At 47.5% G+C, this 19,460-nt stretch overlaps 1 protein-coding gene across 4 annotated transcripts; it reads left to right on the top strand.

Annotated features, from left to right (window-relative positions):
* Positions 1-937: 937 nt before the first annotated feature.
* Positions 938-15,684, top strand: TCHP (trichoplein keratin filament binding). 4 transcript variants are annotated; one of them, XM_047761647.1, is made up of 13 exons: positions 939-1,100; positions 2,640-2,833; positions 3,946-4,156; positions 4,721-4,777; positions 6,603-6,671; positions 7,334-7,507; positions 8,317-8,429; positions 8,835-8,901; positions 10,183-10,355; positions 11,168-11,249; positions 13,485-13,670; positions 14,260-14,403; positions 15,386-15,683. In XM_047761647.1, the coding sequence occupies exons 2-13, from the start codon at positions 2,640-2,642 to the stop codon at positions 15,416-15,418; spliced, it is 1,503 nt and encodes a 500-aa protein (XP_047617603.1). In that variant the 5' UTR covers positions 939-1,100; the 3' UTR covers positions 15,419-15,683. The 4 variants fall into 4 exon arrangements, with proteins under 4 accessions (XP_047617606.1, XP_047617605.1, XP_047617603.1 ...); XM_047761648.1 differs by lacking the exons at positions 939-1,100; positions 2,640-2,833 and adding an exon at positions 2,840-3,062 and having other exon boundaries at positions 15,386-15,684; XM_047761650.1 differs by lacking the exons at positions 14,260-14,403; positions 15,386-15,683 and having other exon boundaries at positions 938-1,100; positions 13,480-13,626.
* The last annotated feature ends 3,776 nt before the right edge of the window (positions 15,685-19,460 follow it).

Genomic DNA, 19,460 nt, shown 5'->3' with positions numbered 1-19,460 from the left:
GATTTGTTTCCACTGCACCATGGCGGGGAACTCCCTCATTGGCTCTTTGGGATTGGTAAATTTCACTAGCTCAGATGAATCTGACCTAGGTTTAGGTTTGCTTGCATAGGCTACCAAAGGGTCAGAGCCTCCCCAGTCGAATGGCCGCCTTTCTCAATTACTTTAACACTCTCATTTTACAGATGAGGATGCTGAGGCATGGAGTGATGAAGTGACCTGTCCAAGACCACACATCTAGCATGGTCAAGGCTGCAACAGAGGCCACTACATTCAAAGGACATTGCTCTGCATCCAGGAAAAAGAGAGAAGTGGACAAAGGGATGAAGGAATGAAGGGAAAAAGAAATTAAGACAAGAATGAGAAAATGAAAAGAACATGAATGAAAGTGAATATTTTATTATTTATTTTAATGGAATGATTGATACTTAATACATGTAACACATGCGAGCTATAAAACACACTAAGAGAATGAACACCCTTGAACCCACCACCATCCTAAGACAATAGAAAGTTACTAATAACTCATACCTATTTACATCGGCAGTTCTTTGAGCTGGCTGCACGTTGAACGCACCTGGGGAGCTTAGACAACCACCGATACTCTCAGGGAGCTTGATGGGATTTCTCTGGAGTTTGGCTTGGACAGCTGGATTGTTAAGAGCTCCCAGATGATTCTCATGTGGCTTATATCTCCCCTGCTATATTCCTCTGATTTCCCCCAATCCTCATCCTTGTCTCCCCTAGGTAGCCACCATTCTGAATTTGGTGTAGTGAACGGATTCTTTTCCTCTTTCCTTCTCAGTTTGCAGGACCAGTGATGTTTGCGATTGAGCTCCCGCCCACCACGCGGGGGCGCCAGAGAGAAACACAACCTCTTTTTTTTTTTTTTTTTTTTCCCTCAGAGCGTCCAGCAATCGCGCGGGAGGAAGTTTGGCCCTCGCCGCGCCCCGTCACTGGCCCGTTGCCTCGACAACGATAGGGGAAACGGCTGGTGGGTGCATCGCTTCCCGGGAGCGTCTTGCCGGCTGGGCCCGGCTTAGTTGGGGCGTACGGGAGCTCGGGCTGGGGCACTCTTCCGAATCTCCGGGGTGCAGAGAAACGTGAGTCTGGGGTTTGGGCTTGGCCGGGGTCCGGCGTTAGGGACGGAACCCGCACAGCTCCGCTACAGTCAGGCCCGCGCTGGCGGGAAGCTCGCCCGCCTACCCGAGACGGCGATCGCTGGGCTTGCGGGGTTCGACTTCCCGTCCTCACTTTGCTCCCTGCGCGCGATCTGGGTCCGACACTTGCCTGTGTAACCGCTTTTGTCATTCGTGGCCGTTGAGGCTGAGAGAGGGATTCGACTAGTTCAGGGAGCAGCCCATTTTGTTGGTGGCCGATCCAGTACTGGAATCCTACATTTCTTGATTCCTGGTGCAAAGGTTTATCTGCAGGCGGATCACAGGACTAGGAAGAAAGTTTGTCAAGCCTGGCACAGTCTTAAGACAGATCATAAACTGGCAGCCTCAGGCTAAACTTGGCTCATAGAAGCAGATTATTTCCCTCCAGGTTTGGAGGGCTCTGAGTTTGCTTATTCAATAGACGCTCCTTAAGCACGAGCATAGCCAGACACTGTGTAGACCCTGGACATGGGGCAGCTTTTGGACCAGAGGAAGAGGTGTCCGGAGTCAGACTGGTTCTGCTGTCGGGTCTCCAGAGTGCTCCTTGATCTGCAAGTCGATTCCTCTCTGAGTGGTAGTTTCTCCATCTGTAAAATGAGGGGTCTCCCTTCTTGCTAATCCAGAGCACTTCCAGGTGTGACACCTGGATTGGGCTCCTCTTTGGGAGTTGCCAAAGGGATCCCAACAGGCAGCCTCTCGCTGTCTGCAAAGCCAGGGCCCTCCTCTCAGACTGACAGGAATTGGGATCCCCTAGCTTTTATAAAGTTTCTCTACTTCCTGGCCTTGTGATCTTGAGCAAGTTGTTTTACCTTTTTGAACTTAAGTTTTCTCACCTATCCAAAGAATGGGGTGAGAGTAACATCGAAAAAGGCCATACATGTCATGAGCTTGGCACACAAACACATCTCTTAAGTTATCGTCTCTGTTACTTTAGGCAGTGCATAGAAGTCACCAGTGTGCTTGTCTAGCATTGCCAGGACTGGTCCTCTATGTCTGTGGTTCCCTTGATGACATCTAGCTCACAGCTGGGTGCAGTCCAGGCTTATTTAAATAGATGATTTGCAGCCCCAGTGGCAAGTCTTTATTTTTTTTAAATTGATATATAGTTGATTTACAATATTGTATTAGTTTTAGGTATACCGCACAATGATTCAGTTATATATTCTTTTTCAGATTCTTTTCTGTTATAGGTCATTATAAAACACTGAGTATAGTTTCCTGCGCTATATACTAGGGCCTTGTTGTTTATCTCTTTTATACATAGTAGTATATATGCTAATCCTGAACTCCTAATTTATCCCCCCACCAAGTCATTTTTAAAGTGCTAATGACTGGGGGCCTACACAGGACTTTCAATTGGTCTGGATTAGGACCCAGCCTCTACCAGACCATCCCAATGTGCAGCCCAGGGGTGAGGCCCACTCATTAAAGGGGCAAGGGGTTGGCACAGGCTCATTTTCTTACCAATGCTGTTCTTCTCAGATGGCACTCCCCACGCTGCCTTCCTCCTGGTGCAGCCGAAGGCTCCTGGATCAGCAGGCCGCACGACAGCGACACCGGGAGCAGGAGGCCCAGCTTCGGCAGCAGTGGGATGAGAACAGTCGCTACTTCAAGCTGTCTGACATCTGCAGCTCCAAACAGGCAGAATGGAGCTCCAGGTCCTCCTACCAGCGGAGGTAACAGTGTGGTGACCACCACCAGCTGTGGTTGGTGGGCCACTTTCTGGTCAGATGTGACCTGAGGATCTGGGGGAGTATGGCTGGCCAGCATGTGTTCTTAAGGAATTTACTGGACTGCATGGATCACCTGCACGGTGATGTCTTTCCACTGGAAATTGAAAAAAAAAGAAAAAGATCATCAGTGAAGCAACACATTTGTACTGAAAAAGATAAAATGATGAGAAATGTATGTAGAATCTGCAAGTCTCCTTGAAACCCCCCATGCCCAGGAAGGAACCACAGTTAACTGTCTGGTGCACAGCCCCACATACTTTTCTCCATTTGTGGTTGTGTGTAAATATATGTACACACTGATACCCATTTTTATAGAAATACATATAAAAACATGGAAGTTAAAAGCATAGGCTTTGGGAGTTCCCGTCATGGCACAGCAGAAACGAATCCAACTAGGAACCATGAGGTTGTGGGTCTGATCCCTGGCCTCGGTCAGTGGGTTAAGAATCTGGTGTTGCCGTGAGCTGTGGTGTAGGCCACAGATGTGGCTCGGATCCCGCATTGCTGTGGCTGTGGCATAGGCCGGCAGCAACAGCTCCGATTCAACCCTTAGCCTGGGAACCTCCATATGCTGTGGGTACAACCTTGAAAAGACAAAAGACAAAAAAACAAAACAAAACAACAACATAGGCTTTGGAGTCAGACAGACCTAGATAGAAATCCTGACTGTCACTTGCTGTATGAATGAACCTCAGTTTCCTCATCAGTGAAGTGGGACTAAAACAGAACCTACTTTACAGGATTTGTGTGATGATTCGTATAAAATTGTCTGGGTTAATATAAAACCTGGTACATGGTATTGCTCAAATATTAGCTAGTCCCTTTAGCACATGCATATGTAAGCTTACTATACATTTTCTTCTTGCAAAAATAAGATTCTATAATGTCTAGTATTCTGTCACCTGCTCTCTTTCCTTTGGCCAGAGGGCACCTTCCTGGGTCACCCCATTCTGTTGGCTTTAGCCTCTTTCACCCCCCACGATGAGCTGCACCTTCCCCTTCCCCGTGTGGCTGTGGCACGACTGACTGACTGATGGTGGCCCCTTCTCGCCCAGCATGCACGCCTACCAGCGGGAGAAGATGAAGGAGGAGGGGAGGAAGCGTCTGGAAGCCAGACGGCAGAGACTCAGACAGCTTCTGCTGGAGGAGCAGGACCTGCTAGTCAGAGAACTAGAGGAACTGAGGCTGAGCATGAACTTGAGGGAAAGGAGAATCCGGGAGCGGCACGGGAATCTGAAGTCGGCCCAAGAAGAGCAAAGGAAACTGGTAACTTTGAGAAACTCTTTAGGAGGCTTCAGAGCAGGAGTCACAGTGAGGCCATGTGGGGTCACCTGATAAGAGCTCGTTCCAGAGCCAGCCAAGAGAAGTGCTTGCTCTGAGTTCTTCTTCATGTGTGTTTCCTATGAGACATCTCTATTCTCTTTGGCCCCTTAAACTGTTACATCTGAGTCCTTTTTCTTTATGCCAGTTTTGTGGTCCCACAAGGGCTTGGACTGGTGTATTTTATCCTCCACAGTAGTCGTGTGTTGTGGTAAGCCCCAATCTCTGTTTAGTTTGAAACAGATCTTTAGCATCTAGGACCCATCTGCAGCATCAGATTTGGGCCCCCTTTGGCCACCACTGTAAGAGTCGCTTGTCAGGGCCCTGCAGTTCCAGGCAGTGTCTGGCTTCCAGCACTGTGGGCACAAGGCACGTGGGAGGTCTGCAGGGCGGTGTAGTGCTGGCGCCAGTGGGGCACTCTTACCTGAGTTGACTTCCACATGGGTTATCCGAAATGTGAATGGATTGGAAAAGTGACATCAGGCCTCCCGCTTTGTATTTCCTTGACAGATTGCTGAACAACTTCTGTATGAACACTGGAAAAAGAACAACCCCCAACTTCGAGAGGTGAAAACTGAGGAGCCCCTTCCATTGATTTGCCTAAGTCAATGAAATCATGTTTCCTGTCTTGTTTTTTTTTTTTGTTTGTTTGTTTTTTGTTTTTTGTTTTTTGTCTTTTGTCTTTTTAGGGCCGCACTTGTAGCATATGGAGGTTCCCTGGCTAGGGGCCAGTCGGAGCTGTAGCTGCCGGCCTGTGTCACAGCAATGCAGGATCCGAGCTTCGTTTGCGACCTACACCACAGCTCACGGCAATGCCAGATCCTTAACCCACTGAGCAAGGCCAGGGATCAAACCCAAAACCTCATGGTTCCTAGTCTGTTTCGTTTCCACTGCACCACGACAGGAGCTCCCCACCTTGTTTTTAAACTTGCGTTTTGTGCTGGAGTGAGACAAAACCCTCCAGCCACCTTGAGAAAAGCCCTGTTTACCAGCTACAAGTGGCTGAGAGGCTGGGACGTCAGACAGGGAGGGTGAACCCCAAGAACTGAGGCTCATGCTGGGTAGGCAGACAGGGCCACCACAGATGGCCTTGTGTGTCCTTTATTTGGGAGCGTTGGGGAGGGTCTGCATGATTTTAAATGGGTCCAGCTGCATTTTGGAGCCCAGGTGAGTGATGGTGAAGGCCAGAACTGAGGTGGCAGGAGAAAGGGGGACAGAGACACAGACCTCAGTGCAAGGAGAGGGAGGCATTTAGGTTTGGGTGACATCACTCAGCAGAGACTGGGCTAGAGAGAAACAATCCCATGATGAAGATTAGTTTATTTCAGCTTAGTTTGTGTATATGTTTGGTGGTATTAACTTATAAAGCATAACTACATTTAAAAATTGCCAGTCACAGGTAATAGAATGTTCTGGAGTATTGTATGGTTAGCACTACGCCACAGAGGACTCCTCTCCCCTTGGCTTATAGATTAAAGCAGAACCTCCAAAGTCATGTACTCAAAGTTTATTCAGGAATTCCCATCGTGGCGCAGTGGTTAACGAATCCGACTAGGAACCATGAGGTTGCGGGTTCGATCCCTGCCCTTACTCAGTGGGTTAAGGATCCGGCGTTGCCGTGAGCTGTGGTGTAGGTTGCAGACGCGGCTCGGATCCCGCATTGCTGTGGCTCTGGTGTAGGCCGGTGGCTACGGCTCCAATTAGACCCCTAGCCTGGGAATCTCCATATGCCGCGGAAGCGGCCCTAGAAAAGGCAAAAAGACAAAAAATAAATAAATAAAAAATTAAAATTAAAAAAAAAAAACAAAGTTTATTCAAAACATTCAAGTTAGTTGCAAATGTTTCCATCTATAAGAAATAAATTTAAAACTTTTATAAACAATTTCTCAAGAGCTTTCAGACAGTGTTGTTTCCTGATCCAAAAGATTCTTTAAACCCAAATCTCTTATTAATAACCCTGAATTTGTTGAATCTCTTGCTTCAGAGCGTGCATGTTTTTACAGCTGCTGCTTTGCAGAGGGAGTGCTGGGGAGCCAGGCCAAGGGTTGAGCCTGCTCCTCACCCAGCTCCTGCTGCCCTGGGGCCTGGCAAGCTTTAGACCAACTGGGGTGGCCTTTGAGATTGAATTTCCATTTCATTGCCTACTGACCCGGTCCTGCTCAGCCCCGAGGGTACTAGGAAAAAAGTTTCTGCTACTTTGTTCCTGTTCTTGAGATGATTTACAAGTGCCTGGCCCTTTGGCTTTCTGATTCACTTGCATTCAGACTGTATGTCAGGGTCACCGTGCAATTCCTTATAAAGACACCCGGCCATAACCAGAGCTGTGCTCTGCTTGAATATCTCTCTGATGAACCAGTGGGGACGTTCATATTCTCCACATTCTCATCCTCAGATTGAACTGGACCTTCACAAGAAGCATGTGATAAACTCTTGGGAAATGCAGAAAGAGGAAAAAAAACAGGTGTGGTATGTGGTGGGAGACCGTCTCCATGTCTTTGAATTTGTTTTTTGTTTTCAATGTTAATGATTCCAATCCAGGAATAGACTTTTCCTTGTTTACTTAACACATGTTAAAACTGAATATTTGTTGCTCTTACACAAACTAGACTTGTCTGTGGTCACTCCCAGAGGCAGAGTAAGACCAAGTGACCAGGACTGGCTGATAGTAGATGCAACATGCATCCTTGAGGGTTGTTTTTGTTGCTGGTGCCCTATTTTCATGTAGTTTACATCCTAAATTCTCAGACATGGTTTACAGCAGCACCCCTGGGGATGAAAGTCCACTCTTCCATGGACCCACCACTTTATCTTGGGGTTCGTTCTGGAAGGTGTTTTGTTGACGTGTGGAAAGGGAGGAACCCTGGCATCCTCATGCCAGGCACCAAGCCAAAAGCCTCCCAGCTTCATCCCTGAGGACAGCACCACTCCCACGGTTCCCACAGTGAGAACCGAGCTCAGGAAGACACCCTTGCCTGGGCCACACAGCTAAGGGTACAGCCTCCTTGGGTGTAGATGTGCAGAATGAGGAGCAGGCCCTGAGGCCTGCTGATTGGTGGGTGGGGAGCTGGGTCTTTGCTGACTGTGCTGTAGACCCTGACCCCGGGTTCCTTTGGCTCTGTGCAGCAAGAAGCCGCTGAAGAGGAAAAGGAAAAACGATATGAAAATGAATACGAAAGGGCCCGACGGGAAGCGCTAGCACGGATGAAGGTTGAAGAGGAAAGGAGGCAGCTGGAGGGTAAACTGCAGGCGGAGGCGCTGCGCCAGCAGATGGAGGAGCTGAAGGTGAAGGAGATGGAGGTGAGGGCGAGCCCAGCTGCCAGAGCCTCCTCGCAGCTGCTTGCTGTTATGAAACAGACATTTAAAAAGCTGTGCTAAGCAGAGATTGTATCAGGGAGATGATTCTAAGAAGTGGAACAGTGCTGGGTCCTCCCTTCAGACATGCATTCCTGTTGGTGGCTCTTCAACACTCCTGGCTTGTGGGCCCAAATTAGTACCTGTCCTCTCAGAGTGGCTGAGAGACCTGCTATCTGTGAGCCTCCTTAGAACTTGGATTTTAAGTGTACAAAGTGGACTTGACCCAGGCTAGCAGCTTTTGGTCTCAAGGCACCAAACCATGAGGATCTTTGGTCCAGGAGGATGTTTTGAGAATACTGGGCAGAGTTGCTCAGAGGGGCTGGATCTTCCCATTCAGGCAAGTGGAGCACCCCCCCCCTCCCCAGGCCTGAGTGATTCAAGAACCAGACCTTATTCTAGGTGCCAAGCACTGGGATATGGCTAGGAGCACAGCCCACCATCCTGGCCTTCATGGCGGGCTCTGTGTCAGACAGGGGAGAGAGATGTTAATTTATAGTAAGGCATGGGTGGTGCAGGGTCCTATGGGAGCACAGGAAAGGGGGCTTAGCGTCATTGGCAGGGTTGGGAAAGGCCTAGCTGGGCTGCATGGTGCACTGGGCCCAGGGGGCTGAGTCCTGGACGTGGGAGGGTGTTCTGAGCACCAAGAGACCAGGCTGCCCTTGCTGTGTTGTGTCTGCTGAAAATGGAGATGAGAGATGAAGGAAGCTCTGATTCTCATGCACTTAGCTGGGTTTACTATCTTGTAACCACAGGCCACCAAACTGAAGAAGGAGCAGGAGAATCTGCTGAAGCAGCGCTGGGAACTGGAGAGGCTGGAGGAAGAGAGGAAGCAGATGGCGGCCTTGCGGCAGAAGGCGGAGCTGGGGTGCGTGTGAGAAGGGCCCCAAGCCCTCGCCTGCCCTTCCCACTTTGTCTCACTTGCACTAGTATTGCTGTCTAACCTCTGCTTAATTCTCTCTCTCTCTCTTTTTTTTTTTTTTGTCTTTTTAGGGCCACACGTGTGGCATATGGAGGTTCCCAGGCTAGGGGTCTAATTGGAGCTACAGCTGCCAGCCTACACCAGAGCCACAGCAACTCGGGATCCGAGCCATGTCTGCGACTTACACCACAGCTCACTGCAACGCCTGATCCTTAACCCACTGAGTGAGGCTAGGGATCAAACCCGAAACCTTACGGTTCCTCGTCAGAATCACTTCTGTGCCACGAGGGGAACTCCTCTGCTTAATTCTTTATCAAACACTGAAGTCAACCCACATTTTCTCATTTCTAGACGCTTTCTGAGACATCAATATAATGTGCAACTCAACAGACGTACACAGCAGATCCAAGAGGAACTGGTAAGTCTAAAGCAACAGCCTGGTGTTTCTTTTGCTTTCTTTTAAAAAGCATGTTTTCCATTGCTTACTAATGAGTGCATTCTCCTAAGAAAATGCTAAGTGCCATTCCCTCTTGACCAGCAGCGCCTGCAATCCCTGCCCCTCCCCAGGGGTATCTGCTTGGGTGTGTATCTTTCTAGAGAAACAGTTGACCTTTGAACCTGTAGGGGTTAGGGATGCTAACCACCCCTGCCCCTGCAGAATCAAAAATCAACTACTCCCTGTCTCTGCCTCAAAAAAAAGGAATTGACAAATGACTCACCGAAGGGCAGAAAACTGAATCAGGACTGCAGCCCTGGCTCTTTGGAATCTGCAGACCGATCTCTAGTTGAACACTTTTCTCCACGCTTAGTTAATTTAAAGATCTGTAAAGTAAAAATACAAGTATTTTATTTATTGAAAAAAAAAATCCGTATGTCAGTGGACTCATACATCCAGACTCATGCTGTTCAAGAGTCAACTGTGTTTATATACACAGATACGAGGGTGTTCATTTTGTTTTTAAGTGTACTTGAAGTGGCATTGCCCAGCACATTTACCTAACAGTACACTTCTGACTTCAAGACCAGTGTTCTTTTTTTTTTACTTTTTCCAGTTTTATTGAGATAGTTAACATATAACCTTGTATAAATTTAAGGTGTGCAACATAAGGATTTTATGTATATATCTCTCTCTCAAAATTATTACCACAGTCAGTTTAGTTAATATCCATTACCTCACATAGTTATAAATTTTCCTTGTGATGAGAACTTTTAAGACCAGTGTTCTTAGATCGAGCTTGCTCTTTTTGACTAGCAGCTCAGTATTCCTGGCAAGTAACGGGCTCCCTCACTGAGACTGGAGAGGAGAGTTCCCTCCCACCCCGGCTGGCTTTCCTCTTACTGAACAGCTGCACGGAGCATTCGGTGCTGCATCTTTGTGCATTTGTGTCTCTGTAGCTTACATGTGTAGAAGTGGAATTGCTGGCAAACTGTGTTCTAAAAAGCTGTGCTACCAGATATGTCTGAGGGCAAGGACATGTGGGTGGTGGCAGAGGGTCTGTCCCTGTGGGCAGAGAAAGGCACCTGGGTCTCTGTGGCATCTCAGCTGTCCCTAAGTGATCACACCCTGCCTGCTCTGGAAAAGCCACATCTCCCTGAAAGCTTACTTTGCTTTCAGTGCGAGAGGGACTGGCAGGAGCAGGGGCCGTGACGCCGGTGGAGCTGGGGGCCACGCCCATGCACTTCCTGCCCCTTCCTCTAGGAGGCGGACAAGCGCATTCTGCAGGCGCTGCTGGAGGAGGAGGACGAGAACCAGCGCCTGCATCTAGCGCGGAGGGAGCGCGCTTTGGCTGACGCTGCGTGGATGAAGCGGGTCATTGAGGAGCAGCTGCAGCTGGAGAAGGCACGGGAGGCTGAGCTGCAGATGCTGTTGAGGTGAGAGGCGCCTTCCTGGCGTCGACCTGTAGGTCAGCAGGTCTCCGTGAGGGTCATCTGCTCTTGCGGAAACGCCCGTCCTTGTTCCTCTGTCTCCACGAGGAGCACATCGTTGCTAATGGACCTGGCTTGTGGGGTGTTTCCCTTGGGTTTTTTAAGATAGAAACCATTAGGGTTAAGAGTAAGGATCTGTTCATCTGAAATCTTAGAAATTTGAAAGGAAATCTTTATAAATTATGGAGGCACTGAGTGCTCCTTAGGTCTCTATGATTGGGTCTGGATCCTAAAAACTAAGGATGATTGAAGTAATAGAACAGCAGGTAACACCCATTGAACACTTACTGTGTGCCAATGCTGTGTCACTGCCTTATGGTCCTCATCCTGTTTAATCCCAACATCCATCCACGTGCTAAGGTCACAGGGATTCCAGATGGTCAGTCACTTACCCCCAGCCACAGGGTGAGCTAGAGTGACTCCAGGAACGTGGTGACAGGGCTCAGGCACTGGCAGTACCGCTCCTCCTCTCCAGTCTTGAGGGTCTCATGCACTTCAGTGTTTAAATGTCCTGGGTGCATGTCATCACCATTGCTTTTTGGAAGGAGTTAGAGAGTTAAAAAAGGAAACTTAAAGTACGTATGATAGTAATACTTTCTATAAAGTTGTCCTTATCTGTAGTCTGCTGAAAGTTTATTTGAAGGTTGGCCCCATAGAAGGTGTGTGCTTCCTGGAGCTTTGGAGCCTGTGGTTCTTCGGTTCTCCTCTGCCATCACTCTTGGGAAGGGCCTGCTCTCATCCAGTCTTTGTCTCCCTAGGGAAGAGGCCAAGGAGATGTGGGAAAAGAGAGAGGCAGAATGGGCCCGGGAGAGGAGCGCTCGAGACCGGCTGATGAGCGAGGTAATCCTGGCTGTGGCGTGGGCTGGCCTGGGTGGGTGTCCCGGGTTAGTGACCACATACTGACCCTTCCAAATGCTCTAGGATCAGAGTCCCCTTTCATTACTTTCAATACATTTTTAATATCATTATAAAAATAGTATCAGCTTATTAGAAAACAATTCAGTACAGAAAAGTAAAAACAAAACCAGTCCCTCAGATCCCCATCATCTACATAGCCACTATTACTTCATTTTCTTCTTTGCCTCTGTTTCTATGCATAATATTTTTTCTGCTTATTACTTATTATACTGAGCTCTTTGATTTCAAGCATTTTATTTTTTTTATTTTTAATTTTTTTTGTCTTTTTGCCATTTCTAGGGCTACTTCCCATAGCATATGGAGGTTCCCAGGCTAGGGGTCTAATCGGAGCTGTAGCTGCCGGCCTACACCACAGCCACAGCAATGCCAGATCCAAGCCACACCTGTGACCTACACCACAGCTCACGGCAATGCCAGATCCTTAACCCACTGAGCAAGGCCAGGGATTGAACCCACAACTTCATGGTTCCTAGTAGGATTTGTTAACCACTGCACCACAATGGGAACTCCATTTCAAGCATTTTAATATACCATTACATCTTCTTTGTAAATACCATTTTGATGGCTGTATAATATATCATCATGTAGATATACCGTAGTTTGTGTTTCCATTCCCTTTTGTGGATACATTTTTTTTTGTAATTTTGAGCCATTATAAGAGACAGTGCAGTTAACATCTTGGTACAGAAGCCATTTCCATATTTAGGAGTTTTTTCCTTGGAGTATATAACCAGAAATGGATTAAAGAACATTACTGTTTTATTTGTCTTATATAAGTAATGCATATAAGACCCACTCCAATTCAAAGGAAATCTTTGGGGGAAATAAGTATTATCCATATATTGAAAGTTATCTTAAAGTGGTAGGGTTTTTTTGTTTTTGTTCTTTTGGGGGGGGGGCTTGCCCACACATGTGGAAGTTCTGGGGCCAGGGATCAAACCTACACCACAGCAGCAACTAGAGCCACAGCAGCGACAATGCTATATCCTTAACCCACTGTGCTGCTTGGGAACTCCTTTTTTTTTTTTTTTTTTGTTAAAGTGTTTTAAAATGAAAATTATATTCTCTTCATGCCAGCATGCTACATTTTAGGATCCATGGGAAATCAAGTCCCAACTGGTGCTTTTTCACTTTTGAGACTACCAGATTATTTTCCAGCAACTTTTGATATTTTCCCCCATTTAAAATGTTCCTCCAGGAGTTCCCATTGTGATGCAGCAGAAACGAATCCAATTAATATCCATGAGGATGCGGATTTGACCCCTGGCCTACCTCAGTTGGTGGGTGATCTGGTGTTGCCATAAGCTGTGGTGTAGGACACAGACGCAGCTTGGATACTGGGTTACTGTGGCTATGATGTAGGTCGGCAACGGTAGCAATGATTCGACCCCTAGCCTGGGAACTTCCATATTCCACAGGTGTGGCCCTAAAAAGACAAAAAAAAAAAAAAAAAAGAGAGTTCCTCCTCATTGTGGCCACTTTATATTTCCCTTCCAGAGAGCATGACTGTTGGGTATGGCAGGTGGCTTCCTGCTGTGCCTGGTTCCCAAGTCCTGACCATGTGCTAGATGTAATCTTGCTATATGGCCAAGTCTCAGACACAGCAGGTTTCTGCTGCTCTGAGCAGCACCTTTTTTTTTTTTTTTTCCAGCCATGCCCACAGAATGTGGAAGTTCCTGGGCCAGGGATCAAACCTATGCCACAGAGGTAACCCAAGCCGCTACAGTGACAATGCTGGATCCTTAACCTCTGAGCAGTAAATTTAAATCCACAAGGTTGGTGGGAAGACCTAGACTCTGCCTCTGGCCATCTGTATGGCTTGTGGTTTCTTTTTCTAGAACTCACTGACGGGGTGAGAGTCACCTTGGTGCTGTGTGTCTGACCTGGGCACAGAGCTCCATCCCTGCTGCTTTGATGTCTCTGGTGCTTGGCTGGCTCCCTACACACAGTGCACGTGCACGTTGTGTGTGATGGGGACGGGTGGGAAACATTTGTTTGGACTGATCCTGCAGGCTGGGCTTGTCTATGGTGAATTTGGGCCTGACGCTGAGGATTAGCTGCGTCTTGGTGCAGCTGCCGCTGCGGACCGTCCGTGGCTGGTCGAACAGGCATCTGTTGAAGTCTAACTGGAATCTTCCCTCTTCCTGCTAAGGATAGGTTCTGACAGGGAGACAACAACAAATACAGGAGAAGATTGAACAAAACCGCCGGGCACAAGAGGAATCCCTGAGGCACAGGGAGCAACTTATTCGACATCTTGAGGAAGCAAGAGAGTCAGCTCGTCGTGAGAAGGAGGAGAGCGAGGAACTGAAATCAGCCAGGAAGCAGGAGCTAGAAGCCCAGGTGGGGCTGTGTCCTGGGTGGAGGCCACCACCTACAGAGGGGATGAGCATGGGCAGTCAGCCCTGCTGGGTCCCTGTGCCATCATGGCACTGGGTTCAGGGACCTTTGACTTACTTCCACAGCCTGGCCTCTTCCTTGTCCAGGAAGCCCACGTTTCAGAGCTCAGGGTGTCCCTTTTTGTTTCCCGCTGGAACCCTGACCCTCTTGGTTGTGGAGTTCAGCTCGGCTCCAGGTCCTCCGGCTCCCATGAGAGCATGGCTGCCCTTGCTGTCCCTTACCTCTTTCCTGTCTGCATCTGCAAGCACTTGGCTCACTGGCCACATGTCTCTCTTTATTCATTTCAGTACCTAATAGTTAACACGAAAGGATCTTCCAAACACACAGCCATACCCAGAGCTTCTTACAAGAGGTGTATTACCATTCTCATCCCTTCTCGAGTGTCATGAACGTCCTTCCTACAAGGGCACTGCCACCGTTAGTGCTGAGCGCTGCTGCTCCAGCAGGGGCACCCCAGGCTGTCCCTCCGGATCGGAGGCAGGGTTCTGCCCCAAGGCCCGTCCCTCGGTGACTTTTTGCTGTTGGTGCTCAGGTTGCAGAGCGCCAGCTGCAGGTATTGGAAGCGGACCAGCAGGAGGAAGAGGAGGAAGAGACGGCAAGGCAGGCAGAGCAGCTCACAGATGCCCTGCTGCAGCAGGAGGCGAAGATGATGGCCCAGCAGGGCTACCGGCCCAAGGTAGGGAGCCCGCAGGGGACGGTGCCAGTGCCGTGTCAGTCAGCCTGGCCCCTGCTCTCCACTCACAGCCCGAGGCCCAGGGCTGCTTCCCAGCAGCTCACATTCTTCCTTGCTTCTCTTTTGTATTTCATCCTTTCTCAACTGGTAGGGAACCTCGACACAGGGTGTGTTTTAGTTCTCGGCTGGGCTCAAACAGCCCTTGTGGCGACTTTGCTCTGGCTCCTGCCACTACAGCCCAGGGACTGAAGTCCTGACTGCTAAGCTGTGTGCCTGTTTGGGACAGAGACAGCAGTGGTGCCGGGTCCTAATTGTCCAGACAGCAGAACCCGGCCAGGTGACTGGGGACCATTTCCCTTCCTCTCCTGCCCTCAGCACCTCTGGGTGCCCCCTCCCTGTCATCTGAATACCTCCTCTCCTCCTTTCCCTGACCCTGGAAGGACTTAAGTGACCCCCAGTGCAGGGGTCTCTGCCCCAGGGGAGCACAGAGAAGCAGAGCTGTCACCCCTGCTTTGAGGGAACTGATGACTGAAGTACCTAAGAACTGCCAAGGGTTGTCACCTCTGCTTTCCTTTACAAGGGCCACTCTGTCCACCCCCGTGCTCCAAAGTGCTGCCAGACAGAGAGGCTGGCCCCTTTGTGGTCATATAATTTGGAAAGCTGATGAAACAGAATAGGTAATACCCCTGCTGAAAGGTTGGTGTCCTAACTGGCTGGGCTCTTGAAGTCCAGGGAATAGCGTTTTCTAAACTTAATCGAACATGGATCAGTGAGTGTCTCAGATCAGGGTCTCACAGGGCTGCGTGAGATACTACTTAGGGCTGGTACTTAAAAGTACTTCTTTTATGACTTAGGATCAAAGATTTTTCAGCTGAAAATGAAAACAGCCATTTTTATTGTGCTTTTAGCTCTTACTTGAATGAGATTAATTTCTGATGTTCCAGAGGCTGCTGACCAATCAGTCTTGTTTTCTTTCTCTTCTCAGCGTTATGGACACCCCAGAATTGCTTGGAACTGACATCGCTGGTCCTGTGAGCACAGAGAACAAGGATGGTGAGGCCTTTGATGTGCAGCCGCCAGAGCGTTTTGCAAGTTGTCTGCAGAATATGTCAATAGTTCTGTCAAATAGTTCAGCGAGCCTGCTCAGGTCCACGATTAAATGAGCAAGGGTCTGGCCGGATTAAGGTGTGATGGAAATGCAGCACCCAGCGGGAGGCCCCTTCCTGCCTTTCTTATCCCAGAAAGGGGCTTTATTTTTGTTTTTTTTTGTTTTGTTTTGTTTTTTGTCTTTTTGCCATTTCTTGGGCCGCTCTTGCGGCATATGGGAGGTTCCCAGGCTAGGGGTCTAATTGGAGCTGTAGCCATCGGCCTACGCCAGAGCCACAGCAACGTGGGATCCGAGCCGAGTCTGCAACCTACACCACAGCTCACGGCAACACCGGATCGTTAACCCACTGAGCAAGGCCAGGGATCGAACCCGCAACCTCATGGTTCCTAGTCGGATTCGTCAACCACTGCGCCACGACGGGAACTCCCAGAAAGGGGCTTTATAGTCACCCACTGCCAGTGTGTAGCAGACTGATGTTTCTAGAGTCTAAATCAGTGCTAGAGTTACAAGTTGTTCCCTAACAGGATACGTGGTTTCCTGTTGTCTTACCCCTGTCACCTCCAGTGGGGACTCCAGCTAGAGATAGAAGTTTTTCAGTATTTAAAATTACCATTTAACAATTCTATTGAATATAAACTTGTGGGTCTTGGTGCAGTTTGTTAATATTTAGTGGTCCCAAAAGGATCATGTCTTGTTTTCTGGAAAAAAGGCACTATGAACCCTAAGACAGTCTGATGTCATCCATGGATGCTTTCTGGACAGGTGGTGAGAAACGAGTCTTTCCTCCCTTAAGAATTTTTGGTAAAATTTCCACAGAGCAGTGCAGGGTGTGTGTGTGATCCCATTATGTGTGTAACTGGGCCTCAAAAGGTGACCTCCACAGGTCTAACCTTTTGGCATGACACTTTGGACCTCTAGTGTCTTGGGAAGGGCTCGGCGGTGTGCTGCCTTCTGGGATTTATGTGCCCAGAGGGAGGGGCACTGAACCTGAAGAAACTAGATTAGACTTAACCAAGATCGGCCAAAAATTTCTCTTCCCACTGTTCTATCAATGTGACATAGTTCTAGGTTAAGCTCTATATATAGCAGTAAGTTCCTTGCAGCAATAATCATATTTTTATGACTTGTATTTTTTTCATATTCTTCCACTGAGGTTTCAGTTTTCATTATATTGTGTTCAATATTCCACATCTCAGTAAGTTACAGCTAATTACAGGCCTGTGTTCCAGGTTATTAAAAACAGAGTTTATTAAAAAATCCCAAGTCTAAGGGCTACATTACCTTTCATTTCCATTGTGCTGTAAAAACAAATTGAGCTGCAAAACTACATCCCTTAATCTGTTTTTCATTTTCTTGTCTTAAATTTCTTTGGCTGTGATCCCCTGAGCACTACTTTCATTAAGTGTATTCATTTTTACTGCCCCTGTTTCAGATGTTCATTAATTGTGAAATATAATATTTGTTTGACGGCGTTGCTTCCAAGCTTTGTCACTGTTGCTTTGGTTAATTGTTGCAAAGTGGGTTGTATAGAATGATAGGTTTTCATTGATTTAATCTACACCTCTTACAGGTTTAGATATTTTCTGTGACTGGTCACATTTTCTAGGCTACATTCATTTTCCTTGTGAAAGTGGTACTGTCTCTCCTTTCATTTCCACTGAAACTTTTGAGTAAACCACAGGGAATTATTAGCAGTCATACATTGTCTGAACTCCAAGGTAGAATCAATGTGGACAGAATGCCTGGTAAATAGTCACTCACATATTTCTGGAATGCTTTTTATTTCTCTGAATTTTTTTGTTTTTGAAGCCTGGCGGTAATCTTATTAGCATTAAAAATTATACTGGTTCTCTACCCTAATATATTTAAATGTTTCCTCTCTAAACTGGGCCTCGATCTTTGTTCCAGATTGAGAGCTTCCACTCTCCTACTATTTCTAGCATAGCACAGACTCTTCTTAGCTTATATATATTGATTGTCTTGTGGCTGTATATGCACATATATTGGGGTGGTTTTTTTTTTTTTTTTGTCTTTTTGCTATTTCTTGGGCTGCTCCCGCTGCATATGGAGGTTCCCAGGCTGGGGGTCCAATCGGAGCTGTAGCCACCGGCCTACACCAGAGCCATAGCAACGCGGGATCCAAGCCGCGTCTGCAGCCTACACCACAGCCCACGGCAACGCCGGATCATCAACCCACTGAGCAAGCGCAGGGACCAAACCCGCAACCTCATGGTTCCTAGTCGGGTTTGTTAACCACTGCGCCACAACGGGAACTCCGGGTTTTTTAAATATTATTTTGGCCATGCCCACAGCATGCAGAACTTCTGGGGTCCAGGATCAAACCCACTGAGCCACCTGGGAACTCCTATTGGTATTTATTTTCATTTTTTTTTCTTTTTGCTTTTCAGGGCCATACCTGAAGCATACAGAGGTTCCCAGGCTAGGGGTAGAATCAGAGTTACAGCTGCTGGCCTACGGCACAGCCACAGCAACACCAGATCTGAGCTGCGTCTGCAACCTATACCACAGCTCACGGCAATGCCGGATCCTTAACCTACTGGTTTTTATTTTTAAGCACTTTTTTCTTTTTTCCTTTTTAGGGCTGAACCCATGGCATATGAAAGCTCCCAGGCTAGGAGTCAAATTGGAGCTACAGCTGCTGACCTGTACCACAGCCATACCATGTCTGAACTGGGTCTGTGACCTATACCGCAGTTCACAGGAACGCCAGATCCTTAACCAATTGAGCGAGGCCAGGGATCGAACCCACATCCTTATGAATCCTAGTCGGATTCATTTCCGCTGCCCCACAGTGGGAACTACCCTAAGCACTTTTTTCTACTTACTATAAAATTATGATTTATAGATCATTCTACAGCTGATTCTTCTGCAAGGTTCAATTCCTTTAGAACAGATGGTGTTGAAGCCACTACTAATGTGTTCTGCATGTAAACTACTTTCACTCTCTTTGCTCACTCAGCACATATTCTCTCTTGGGAGGATGTGCTGCTAGGCCTGGGGAAGTTACAGAGCTGAACAGGAACAAGGACAGGCATCAAACAAGTGCACAGATGAACAGCTGTCCATGGCAGGCACAGAGCCAGTTATAACATGGGGGAATGAAAGAACCATTTGTGCAATAACTATATTCAGTACCTCCCTATTTCCTTATGAATATAAAGAATATTTTTCACAATATGCACAGTTAGGTAGTTTTCAGTTTTCATAAAATTTAGAGCATCATGGAATTCCCCTCGAGGCTCAGCAGTAACGAACCCGACTAGTACCCATGAGGATGCGGGTTCGATCCCTGGCCTCACTCACTGGGTTAAGGATACGGTGTTGCTGTGAACTGTGGTGTAGGCCAGCAGCTACAGCTCTGACTGGACTGCCCCCCCCACCCCAGCCTAAGAACTTGCATATGCTGTGGGTGCAGCTCTAAAAAAGACAAAAAATAAAAATAAAAAATAAAAACATCATGGTAGTGCCTTCAAAAGCATTAGCATTAGCAGTACCTGCTGACCTTGGCGGAATTCAGCCAAGAAGCCATATGGCGTTTTATTTTAGAGAGTCTAACATTGTCCTGTCCTCACTTTAGAGGAGTATTTATAACTTAATTTTATGATTACTCAAAAGTTCTAAAAGATAGGAAAAATATCTACCTCAAAGGATATAAGCATGTGATTTTAAAAATTAACTTCTTAAGACTTTTTTAGAGCAGTTCGGGCTCATAGAAAAATTGAGTAGAAGGTCAAGATTTCCCATATACCCCCCACCCCTGGTTCGGGTATAACCTCCCTCATCATCCACATCCCCACCAAAGTCAGACGGTTTTCTTTTCTTATGTATTCATTCAATTCCCACAAATTTTGGTCAGGTATGTTTTCAGTTTCATTTAGTTCGAAATATTTACTTATTTTATTTATTTATTTATTTTACTTTTTAGGGCCGC

The sequence above is a fragment of the Phacochoerus africanus genome, chromosome 15 (genome assembly GCF_016906955.1).
Source record: "Phacochoerus africanus isolate WHEZ1 chromosome 15, ROS_Pafr_v1, whole genome shotgun sequence".
NCBI lineage: Eukaryota > Metazoa > Chordata > Mammalia > Artiodactyla > Suidae > Phacochoerus > Phacochoerus africanus.
This window is presented reverse-complemented; position numbering and strand designations above follow the sequence as displayed.